This window comes from Uloborus diversus, chromosome 3 (assembly GCF_026930045.1).
Source record: "Uloborus diversus isolate 005 chromosome 3, Udiv.v.3.1, whole genome shotgun sequence".
NCBI lineage: Eukaryota > Metazoa > Arthropoda > Arachnida > Araneae > Uloboridae > Uloborus > Uloborus diversus.
Window position 1 is genome coordinate 204,275,512 of NC_072733.1, and position 13,025 is coordinate 204,288,536.

Sequence of the window (13,025 nt, forward strand, 5' to 3'; positions counted from 1 at the left end):
TAAACAAATAGAATCCAGTGTTTAAAAATTGTTTTCCCACAAATAACAGCATTGTCATTATACACCAAGATGAACAGCAATGCCATAAACCATGTCCCATGCTGAGTGTCAGAAGAAAACAGGAAAAGTCTAGATGCAATCAATGATCATCACGAGACTTTAAGCAATATTTACATCTCAGAGGGAATAAATGTCCCCAGAATGAATTAAACACTAACAAATATGCTGACACGTACTTAACTTATTTGGATTCTAAAATAGTAAAAAAAGGCTTTTACTTGTACTATATGCCCTTACTATAAAGTACTAAAACAAAGAAAGAAAGGTAAATATAGGTTGTATCAAATAATAAAAATAAAGGAATACATTTATAAAATTTTATATTATTTTAATTTTATTTAAAGTATAATTTTATATTATTTTAAAACTGTTTGCAAAGAAAAATTTCTTAATTACAGAACAATGAAAGGAAAAAAATTACAATACCTGCAAGGCATTTCTCATACAAATTCTGGTTTTGAAATAAGCAAACTGCTGAAACTCAGGCTCAGCTTCTTCAAATAAAGCATTCTAAGCAATAAAAAAACACAGCTATTATGCATCTATATATGGTAATTAAACTTTGCTTTATTTACAGCAGCACACAATGCACTGTACTTTTTAAATGTTACTTAACATGAATCACTATGCTGCCGTGCTAAGCGCAAAAGTCGTATCTGCAGCCGAGTTCAAAATTAGAAATAGCTATTAAAAGTTTATCTCTATGAATTTGATTCAGATGCAACTTTTTAGAATTTTTTAAATAACAGTTCTTTTTGACAAATGACCACAACACATTGCATTTAGGTGATATATGTGAAGTCAAAGAAAGAACCACTTGGAGACCATAATTCAATTTTGTTAAAAAGTACAGATACAACTTTGTTAGATTAATACACACCAGCTGTACTAAGCTATCAAACGACAAGCTGGAGTACCTTTGAATGAGTCTATAGAGTTTAACATTAAACAGATAAACCAGGAGTTAATGATATGAATCAGACACTTGAAAAAAAACTTGGCCTCTTTGCCAAAATTATTTTAAACAGTAAACAAAAGCACAAGAGGAAAAATTGTTGAAAGTTCGACAAACATTAATATATTGTCATGACGCACTTCTGTTATCCCGGTGCATAAGATTTAAATTAAGATGTTTTTTTAAAGATCATACAAAAATCAAACATTTAAAAATATATAAATAAATACATAAAATAAGAAAAAGGAAAAAAAAACATAGCTTTACAAAGAATCAATTAAAAATTTTTTTATGCATTAAAATCACAAAAAAAAAAAAAAAAGAAACATATTCTAAAAATGCTAATATGAATAAACTTTTAACTTGTTTAAACTACTTGCCTCCATTTAAAAAGAAATGTCAGTAAGAATTTTAAATATGTAACTCACTGGCTCAACTCAAAACAAAAGTTAACTCCAAATATGTTTTGGTTTTTGCTTCATATCACATTCTGCTTCCGATTTGATTGATACATGGTAGGGATGGGGAACCTTTTTGTACTGAAATGTCATATTAAATGTGATATTTTGAGAAAAGGTTGCATGTGTGAGCAGCATATTAAGTGTTGCTGTTGAATATAAATACCTATTATTTCTTAACACAGTGACATTGTTTAGAGAAGAGGGAGTGGAGGAAGTGGTCCACCCTGAGAATCACCATTATGGAGGGGGGGGGGGTGAAACACAAAGTAGAACTGTAGATTCTTAGAAAATATAAATAAAGTCAAGGGTCAAATAACCACACTACTTGGGAGAAGTGGGTATGTGGATTTAAGGATTTATGGATTTCAGGCCATAAAGAAACTAACTTTTTAAGAGGTATCCTTAAAACTGAAAATATAACACAACAATAAAAACTTCAAAACACTCACGAATGATTTCATAGGACAGTTGAATGATTTACAATCATTAAAAGAATTATAACTAATTCTTTTAGCTATTACTTAAAAAAATTTAAATCAAAAAGTAGTAATTGCTTTTGGAATAACCATCATCATAAGGAAACAAAAACCAATAAACGGCGCCAGTTTGAAAATACTTAGCATTTATTTTCAATAGTTAAGGCATTTGCTTTAAATTGAAATGTCCAAAATCATCCATATTTGATTTTTACATGCTGAATTCTTTGTGTTTTTGGCTTATTTTCGTGGTTCCTTTATGCCATGTATCACGCGAAATAACTTTACAAGCATCTTTTAGCATCTGCTTTCGTTTTACGATATTTCTTATTATTTCTTCAGTAGAGTACACAGTATAAAGCATATTGAGCAGAAATACAAAGAATTTTTTGAACAAATATGTTTTTATTTGATTATCTGACTGGGCATGGATATAATGCACTGCTGAAAAAATTCCATGCACAAAGAAAAGACTATTCAATCCGGAGGACATATTTGCTCCGAAATATTGATAATATATTTTGAGAAATTAAGAAAAGAAAAAAATTGTTCTCACGTGCCCCCTTTTCCCCTATACTTAAAAGTAAAAAGTATTATTTTATTTTAATCTATTATTTTAATCTACAGTTCAGTCCGTTTAATGGAATAGCCAGCGGCAGATCCAGATGCTCCTGTTGGGAGGGGCGATTGAGTAATGTATTATGGGGGGGGGGGGGATTAATGAAAGTAAAATTTAAAAAAAGTTAAGAAAAGAAGCATGATTTTTTTTTTTTCGAATCATGAAAGTCATTGAAAGAGTTAGAATGAAAGTTAAAAGTGTTTAGAGTACGTACCACAAGAATAAAAAATTGGAAAAAAAAAGAATTTCTACTAATATTTTGGATCTATTACCCAAACTAAACCCTTCAAGTTTTGATTCATTTGAGGACCCGTGAACAATTTTCAGTAGCCATTTAAGTCCTCAATTGTACTTTCCTCCTTATAAAAGAAATGTTGCAGTATCAAGATATTAATTTAAAAATTTCTCTCTAACTATTGGACAATAAGATAAAGGGACCACCCAAAAATCCCAGATCTGATTCCCCCAGATTTAGACTATTTGGTGGTCAATAAGAAAGAGGGAGTCTTTGAGGTCCCCTTCCGGAAAAATTTTGAAATTTAAGGGTATATTTTCGGAAAAACAATTGTTTGCTGTCTTTGGTTTCTTGAAGAGAAAAGATGAGATTCAGAAATCCTCCCACAGTCGTTATTTGATGTTAGAGCTTCAAAAACGCAATTTAAGATATCTTTAGTGATGCTAAAAATTAGGGGGGGGTTGAGGGTTTTCCCCTGGAAAAAAAATTGGAATTGAAGTCCTAAAAACGCACATTGTAGGCCACATTTCATGATGTAGCAAAAGACATGGGGTTCAGAACTTTTCCCCAGAAACTTTTTGATGTAGGAGATCCAAAACCGCTGTTTTAGATGATCTTTGAACGGTGTTGAAGGATGAGAAAAGAAGAACATGGGGGCTCCTCTTTGGAAATTTTTCGAAATTGAAGTCTTGAAAACGCAATCGTAACCCATCTTTTATGACCTAGGGGAAAGGACGGGTTTTGGAACTTTTTATCGGAAATTGTTCGAAATTGCAGCCTTGAAATGCGATGGTTGACTATCTTCGGTTGCGTTAAGAGAAAGGGTGAGGCCAGGGGCTATCCCTCAACTTTTCGACATTGAAGCTTTATAAACGTAATGTTAGTGGATCTTCAGTGATGTTGGGGAAAAGCTCGGGATCAGGGGCTCTCCCCCTGAATTTTTTCAGAACTGGAGTTCTAAAAACGAAATTGAATGCCCTCATTAATAATATTTTCAAAAAAGTTTCAGATTCTGCCGATATTTTCGAAATTAAAGCTCTAAAAATTCAAAATTTTAGCGATCTTCGATGATATTGGAGATAATTAGTTGCTTTAGCCGCTTTAGCCTGGAACAAAGGAGAGTCAGAGGGGACATGATTCAGTTATTTAAATTTATCAAAATGAAAGATGTTAAAATTTTTGCGGGGAAAGCAGGACAAGGGGTCATTGTTTTAAGCTATTTAAATCTCAGGCTAACTTGGAAATTAGGAAAAACTACTACTTTAGCAGGATCGTGGGCATTTAGAATAGCTTACCGGAAGAGGGGGTAATGAGCAAGGGGGTGGATAGCTTTATGAGGGCCATTGATCTTCATTGGGGACTAATTAATTGACCAGGACCAGCCTAGCTTTGCCCAGAGCCTGTTGCTGGTTGTCACATTTGTATTTGTATTTAAAGCGGACATTAATTTGCCAAAGAATGTGTTAACATCCCTTTTGGAATATCCAATTGTAATCAAAACAACTTGAAACCAAAACGAAATTTAAATCTTCCTACATTAACCCGTTTTTGTGTAATCCAAGATACATACATACACACGCACATTGATACACACTTCATGACACAAAGCTCATTGAAAAAGATTCAAGTACAGTCAAAATGCATGTTTTGGTTGTCTTGCACATCACATAATAAAGTACGGATACCAAGAAAAATGAAAGTCTAAATTCGTTCAGCAGCAATTAAAAAAGAAAGTCATATTGAAATTTGAGTGATAAATTTTTCATGAAGACAATAGCTCCTTTCCTTTATACAGGAAGTAAAAGGTACTCCTCTTTTATGTTGCCTGAATAGTGTAAATTTTTTATTTAAAGGATTTTCCATATAATCCAAGTTTTCAGTAATCCGAGGTGAGATGAGCCCCAATTACCTCGGATTTTTGAGACTCTACTGCAAAATATTTTTCTTATAATTTCTGTTATATGTAGTTTAATTAAGAGATAAACATGAAAGAAAAACATCTTGAATTTGAAATACAGTTCTGGGCATTGGTAGCAGGCTCTATGTAGGAAAAATGTCACTTGCATGGCACACAAAAATGTCACTCTTTTGGCATCTTTTATACCAGGGCAGCACAAAAAACATACCTTAATTAGCTGACCAAGAGCAAGATTGACATCAACTTGAGCTTTTCCAAAGAGTTTCAAGTAATTACCTAACAAAACATATAATTGATGATCAGGTTTAATTTTCAAGGTCAAGTTAGATCAAAGTTTCAAAATATTAGGAAGATTATGAATGTTAAAAATGAGGAATCAATTCTTATTTACATTTTTGTTTTAAGATTTAATTTGCATAAATATAATCAGCATGGTTTTTATAAATTATCATTTTAAAGACATTCCACAATTTACATTTTATTTAGTCACATATGGATCATCAGTGAGAAACCATACACTTTTATAGTAGCACTAAAAATAAAAACATAGTTCCAGACTAGATGGTTCAAGCCAATAAGAACTGAGTAAAATAAGACAGCATGAAAAAAAGTAAAAATAAAAACATTTAAAAAAAGTTAAAAAAGCTCAGTAAACAGTTGTTTGGACACTATTAAAGTAACCGGGTTTTTGTCATTCATTCTCTTACGCGCTGACTATGAGTCTCGTTTTGCTAGCTTTGAAACAGCTATTGAATGAGTTTTCAACTTGTTTTAAAAACTTAATTTAGTTGCCTTATTTTACTTATACGTCAGCACAAAGCTTTGACTGCTAATACATAAATAAGATTAAAAAATAATAATCTTAATTGCTAATACAGTCAAATTTCAATAACTCAAAGCTTATAACTCGAACATTCCTTTATCTCGAAGTTCTCATCGAGTCCCAAACTCTTGAGACTGTTGTGGAAACTTCTCGTAACTCGACTACCAATAACCTGAATGTTTTAGCCGGTCCCTTGGGACTTTGAGTTATCAAGAGTTGACTGTACTTATAACAGATGAGTATTTTCAAACACTGGGGGGGGGGGGGGAGGGCATTGCTCTCTTGATATTTTTTTTTTTAATTAAAATTCAGAGAGAGAAACAGAACAATGTATTTCGATTCTATTGCAGTATGTATAATGAATTTTTTGTGGCAAATACTTGTCCAACATTTTAAAATTTCAAGACATTTATTTTAGCGTACATAATCTAGACCAATGATTCCCAACCGGTATTCCGGCGGACTCTCCTCAGTCCACAGAAAAATATGACCGGTCATCAGAGATTTTTACTCAACCACTTTCAAAAAGTCTCCTTACTAAAAACTGAAATAAATAAATAAATAAACATAAAAAAATGTCTGATACTTTTTTCACAAATTTTGTGAATCATTTTCATTCTATAATAGTTCTTGAATGTGAATTTACCTACGTATAAATGCTGCAATAATTACTTATCTTTACCTTTAAATACTTTTGGCGACAGTTCTTTAGTACTGTTACTCATTTATTTATTTATACTTTCTGTTAAAAAAATGGGGGAGGACCTCATCGTTTTAAACTGATTGCGAGTTGATTTTTTTTAAACCCCTCCTAGGTCCACGATTTTTTTGAAAACTTTTGTCAATGGTCTGTGGATCTCAAAAGGTTGAGAAATGCAGATCTAGGCAGACCAACTTACAATTCCTAAGCATGCAATAATAGAAGTTGCAAAATACAAATACCTGCATAAGGGCAACTTGAAGACATGTTTTGAACTCTGTTTGACAGTTGTAGTTCTACGACACCAGTTTCCAAGCGCACAGCACTACTAGTTGGAGTGGTAGCAGTAATTTGAATACCCTGTAAAAAACTCATAGTTAGATTTGAACAATAACAATATATGTAAACATATAAAATGAAATCACAATATTTTAATAGTAGAGAACACAAAAACCTATCAAACATTAATAGGTAATTACAAAAATTTACTTAAATGATAACTCAAAAATAACAAATAAAAAATGAGCCTTTTCTATATTTAAAGTTTTTCTAGAAGAGTCAAGCTATCAAAGGCTTTTACTAAAGTTTCCATAAATGTTCACTATTTACATAAAAATGCTCATAATGAATTTTCCTCAAACAAAGCTCACAAATTAGTCTCTAATACCGTTAGGGAGAGCACATTCTGTGATTTCTTTTCTTTTTTTACATAGGATGAAAAAAGGGTATAGAAGCATTAGTCTTAAGAAATGTGCAACAAACTCAAAAATTTAGTTTGAAGACAAAGAAAGGAGGATTTTATTTTTTAAAATGACTGAAATGAAAATGTAGACCTGCTCAAAATTTTTATCTAATAAATCACATTTGAATAAATTAAAAAATGTGTTCTTCTTTCAGACTTTAAAGAAATCTATCACCATCCAAAAGTTCATTTGGACAACAATCCAACATTCATTTGAAAAAGTGTGAAGCAAGCCTCTCTCCTGTTTAAAATTTCGACTTTCACTTTTTGTAGAAATATAAAGAAAATAACTGAGGCGATATAGAGAGAGGAGAAGAGTTCTGGTTTCAACGAAGTTGAAACTATTTTGATCCTGGTAAAAAGGGGAGTCGTTTCCCCAATTTTTCATTAAATTCAAGATAAATAAAATAAATAAATAAAAAAAAGAGTTTAAAACAAGTAATGAAGTTTTAATACTATTACAAGTATTCTTGGAAAATATTTTATTTTGCCTATGAGATCTAAATTATCATTAAATGAATGTTCATTATAAGCAGGTTTCACTAAAAAAAGAATTGCATTTTGGATCCACAAATAAAGTTGAAAAATATTATGAAGCAGAACAGACTAGAAATGAGGGATGCAGGACAGATCATTTAGCTTTGAATTAGTTGAAAAGTTAGTTTTAAGTCAAGTTAACAGATGTGGTAGAGGATATATTTATAAAATGCTTGAATATAATTTTAACTGTCCTCTATAGAGCACTGAATTAAAGCAACTCTTTGCTTCAAGTGAGGTAAGTCCTCATTTGGAACACACAACTCGTTGCTGTAACAAGAGGATATTGATTCAATGGACTGAATTACTCAAGTACCGGCAGCATATGGTAAATTTAAGCAGTTTGTCAGATCTAAAAAGGCTTTACAGTATTGTAATAAAACAGATTTTCGAATTCAAATTAACTATTTTTGGATTAAGAGAAAAAACATGAAATTTTACCGTGAAGTAATATGAAATTTTACCATGAACTGTCATGAAACCATTTATGACAGTTTAGTCATAAATGGATTTAATTGGACATTTAACATGTTCATCATGGCAATCAATGGATATGCATTTTTCCATCTTGTGGGAATTTTTTGAAAACATATTAATGTGGACTAGGATATGCTCAAAGGCTAATGAATAAGCCACCAAATACTTTGTAACATTATAGAAAAATACTTTGTAGAGGACAGTTGTCATATTTATGGAACAAAAAAAAAAAAAAAAAAACTTTTCTTTTTGAAAAGCAAGATGCCATTTATAGAGTGGAAAGTTAAATAAATTTAAATAGTGATAGCTTTGAAATAAGTATAAAGAATCACTCACAAATTACAACTAAAGCATATGAAAAGGATGAGAGGTGAACAAATTTTGAATGTATTTTCTTTGGAATTGACAAATTTAAGATGTACCATCTTACTTTTATTTAGCCTGATGCCAGTTGCTTCTTTTCAAATACATATGTAATAGAAATCAGCTTCTGCATTACATAAGTCTCATCACTTAACAAGTGCTGAATTTGAAGAATGAAAACTATATATTATGCATGTTAAATCTCATGTAGAGGGGGGGGGATGATCAAAATAAATTTCCGGAGATAAGGTTTTTGATCAAAATGAGAGCATTATTTTGCTAAAAAAAAGATAGTTTAAAATAATTTCTTACCTTCAATCTTAAAAGAAGTGAAAAAAGCAATCTTCTGGGTCTAATACGAGATGATTTATCTAGTTCACCCCAAATAGGGACAGGTTTGTCTGTACCAGACATTTTTTGCACAACTTCATTTACTTCCTAAAAAACAGTTATACAAGTTGAATAATAAGTAAAAAATAAATATTTTTGAAAAAGTTTTTAATCCTACATTTATGACCTAGGGACTGGACTGTGTTTAAATGTGATTTGTTAAAATTCCATCATTCTCTTTTTTAAAACTTGCATTTTTTTTTTTTTTGACTTTAAAAATATACATTTTAAATGCATAATTTAGGCTTATACTGATTATGAGTCAATGCAGTAATAAGCATTCACAGACTGATGATATTTTAACCCATTACACCTACAAGGAACATTGATATAATAATTAAAACTATTAAACGGAGCAACCAGTCTAGACAACTTACTGTGAACAAATCGCAAAACTATCGAGACTGTTTAAAAATTGGGTGGACTATGTGCCAAAAAAAAAATCCTGTCTCTGTAATGAAGAGATCCTGTCTTCGTTGAGAAAGAAAACTCACACCAGTAGCTCTAAACACACCCATTTTATACATGGTGGTAAAGGGAAAACCATTCACTGAAAAAGTTTTTTTTAGTGAATGGCTGATGCAATATTTCTTTCACAAGAAGCAGAAAAGCATCTGTATCATTACCTGAAAATTACACACATGAAGATAGAAAAGTGGCAAAAAAGAAACAAAACTGAAAGATATAAAGAATAGAGATAAATATTATTTCGTTGTACTGCATAAAACTTTAATATTAAAGTGATAATACCAAATGAATGTGATACCAAAAAATCTAACAAAACAATCCTCAGAAATAAAATAAAATGAAGATTTTTTACAGCATTTGTTTAAAAAGTAAAAAATTAAGTATGATTTGATGCAACTGCTATTTCTACAATACAGCTATCCAAGACTTATCATCCAGCTCACCTTCATAAAAACTTTTTGCACAAGTACTAAATGATTCAACAAATCTGTGGTTAGACTGTGTTCGAAAGAACCAATTTCAGCTAAAGCACTCAGATAACTTCCTTGGCACAAAACAACACCATCAGTAAATGACTCCAATTTATTTGTTACAGTGTTTGTTGTTGTAGAATCTTGAATATATTCGGCAGAAATATGTACTAAAGGAAGATCCACATTTGCTGATGAGGGCAAGTTCCCTTCTGATGGTTGTACCTGCAAATAAAAGTAAGTTATGGGTAATACAGAAGGAATATGAAAATAAGGTGTTGTTATAAACTTAAATTTACCTTGGTGTTAAAACTGAGAGTGTGCTGCGGTAAATCAACAGTAAATTTCGCTTTGCTTCCAGTTACTCCAATACTAGTCACGTGATCCATCTAAAATAATTTCAAATAAAGCATAAGAGCGTGATATCTAAAATTATATAAAAACACTACCATAATTTTGGGTAGATCAGCTGCGGCTTATATGTGTTTTCAAGTTGAAATTTAACATCTGCGGCCCAAGCGAGCGGCAATACTAAAATTCATTGAAAAACGCCTAGTAGAGCTCACATTGCACCATGAAACAGGTTTCTCATTTAACTAAATTTTTCATTCTTTTAAACCTGCGAGAGATCAGTGGCTAGCGCGTATTTTACCGTTGTTCGCTATTGTTGTTCTCTCCAATGTTGCCAGATTCGTGATGGTACCATACATTTTACAAGGCTGAAAACAGGAGGACTGGCTAACTTGTTTGAGTAATGTTTTAAGCTGCCTCAATGAAATTAAAAAAAAAAAGATAAAAGTGAAAGAAGTATTTGATGTACTACTAAGTAAAACACAATTATTTGAAAACTGCTCATCCAACCAAATGTAAAAGTATGCATCTGGCAACACTAAGTTTTTGCGTAACCATAGCGTTTTCCAATCTTTTTCTTTTTCACAAAGTTTACTCCATTTCTATCAATTAACAAGTGTAGTTGCTGTTACAGTTTCGTTCTTATTTTAATAAATGATTGCATCCATACATATAAAGTTGTTATAAAGAAAGATATATAGAGGGCGAGGGGCGCCATGTTTTGATACGCTCTTCTGAGGCGTATACGATGGAGCAGCTTATCTGATAAACTTTCGTTTTTAGTTCGTAAACTATTGCACCTGCGGCATATATGATAGGGTGGCTTATCTACCCGAAATTACGGTATCATATGAATTTTGTGTGTGTATATATATATATATATATATATATACATACAAGTGGCATTCCTAGCACGGGTCACTCAGGGAGATAGTTTGTGGTTTCACCCCCCCCCCTCCCCCCTACCAAAACAGAAAAAAACTTGCATTTTGTTGTATTTTATACAAATTTGAGAAATATTTTTTTTATTTCTGCAGTGTAACAACAATATAACTAAAAGGCAAGTGATGCCAATGATGAATACATTTTATATAAACTTTGCCCTAGACAAATAGGTTACCTTCCTCTCTCCGCAATTATTGTGTTCTATTTACATTGATATTTGATAAATTAAATATAATTTATAGTATATGTGGGGGGGGGGGGAGATTTTTTCAGATAATTTTAATGTTTATATCTTAAGGAACTCTTTAATCCATTTCAAGTGTGACCCCAGAAGGGTGGAACTTCAGACGGATCACCACTCGCCTTCTCCCGCATTGATGCTGTATATATATACATATACAAAGAAACATTAACATAAACAGAATTTTTTAACTTGGACAATTCAAACAACTTGAACTAAATTAAATAATTGAATTAAGCTTCACAACACAGTTCAATAGGTTGTCAAAAGTTCCCGCTAAGTAAGACCTGCATTTGGAAAAACTGTTTGCTGTGGTTTGAACATCATCTTTGTTTATTTCCCATAAAAACTTTGTTTTTTCATTAAGTGAGTTTTATGTACGTAACTCAACATGCACACTTCCATTCCTTTAGAAACAAACATTTTTAAAAGGCCTGAATTCTGGGAGCCATAAGTTAAAAAAACATGGGACCTCTGGGGTTGCCATGGAAAGTTTCATCTTTGTCTCTCTCAAGGATTGGCAAGGATAAATGTCTGCTGATAACTGAACTTCCAGAAGACATCTTTTTCCAATTCACTACTTTTTTCAATATAGGGCGGTTAAAATTAAACTGACGGTACTCAAAAGCTTATAGCTCCAGTTCTACTGGAAAGATCCATATCAAATGTCAAATATATTTTGTATAAGCCATGCAAACAAAAAACAAATGTAACTCAAAATTTCGCCACCACATGACTCTTTATCGGTATAAACAGAAAGGATAAGAGGATAAGAGTTAAAAAATCAATGAATAACAAAATATTTTACTTATTTACCCATTTATGTGTTCTATGTTCACTCCTTGCCGGTAAACAATATGCTGAAAGCATACCACCGCATTGTAAATGGTCTCATGCAACATAGCAGGAGAGATGAAAAACAAATATGGTGTACAACAAGTAGCTAATGCTATTTTTGCATGAAGGCAACACATATAGTTCAAAAAAATCATTCATCTGTAGCAAACATGTTTTTGAACAAAAAGATATTTGGGTTAAATATATAGTTTGTTTTTCAGAATAAGTGCAATGCTTCGACAGCACTCTGGTTAGATAAATTGATTGTTTAGTCACCACTGTGTGATAGAGCAATTGCTCAAGCTGAGAAATGAGTGTGATTGATTCATGCTAACTTTCCTGATAAAAGTGTCATATCGTGTGTTTCCCCAATTGTCTGTCCAGCAAGGTCACCGACTATAACCTTTGTGACTTCTGGTTGTTTGGGTTCTCTTAAACATTGTGTTTATCAAAGTGGTGTAACAATGGAGTGGACTTGAAAGCTTGCACTGCACACCATGTGCTTTTTCATCTATAAAGATATGTTTCATAATGTGATTTGAAACACGGTGATACGCTTTATACACATTGTGGACATAAAGAGTGTAAATAAAAAAAGTTTTTTTATTATTCTTTGATTTTTCAACTGTCGTCTTTTCTTTTCTTGTTGGAAAAATTCCAAAGTATGTTTTTTTTGTAAAAATCTTGTCTGCATGATCTGCATACCATATACAGTGAAACCCGCCTATAACAATAAACCTGTCTATAACGATATTTTCCTTGGTCCCAGAAAAATGTCAGCATAAATAATCAAACTGTCTATAATGATAACCTGTCTATAACAATATTTTTTAGGTCCCAACAATATTGTTGTACACAGGTTTTACTGTATTTGAAGTTTAATTTATATCCGTCCAGTATAACCAAAGCCATAACCCTCTGAGCACTGTCAGTTTAATTTTAACTACCCTGTATTAA

At 31.9% G+C, this 13,025-nt stretch overlaps 1 protein-coding gene across 1 annotated transcript in view; it reads right to left on the reverse strand.

The window, feature by feature from the left end:
* Positions 1–13,025, reverse strand: part of LOC129219139 (bridge-like lipid transfer protein family member 1) — a 222,328-nt gene that overhangs the window by 98,800 nt on the left and 110,503 nt on the right. The window contains 6 exon segments of the mRNA XM_054853459.1: positions 487–570; positions 4,933–5,000; positions 6,490–6,607; positions 8,679–8,804; positions 9,668–9,919; positions 9,994–10,083. Of these exon segments, the coding sequence (XP_054709434.1) occupies positions 487–570; positions 4,933–5,000; positions 6,490–6,607; positions 8,679–8,804; positions 9,668–9,919; positions 9,994–10,083 (738 nt within the window).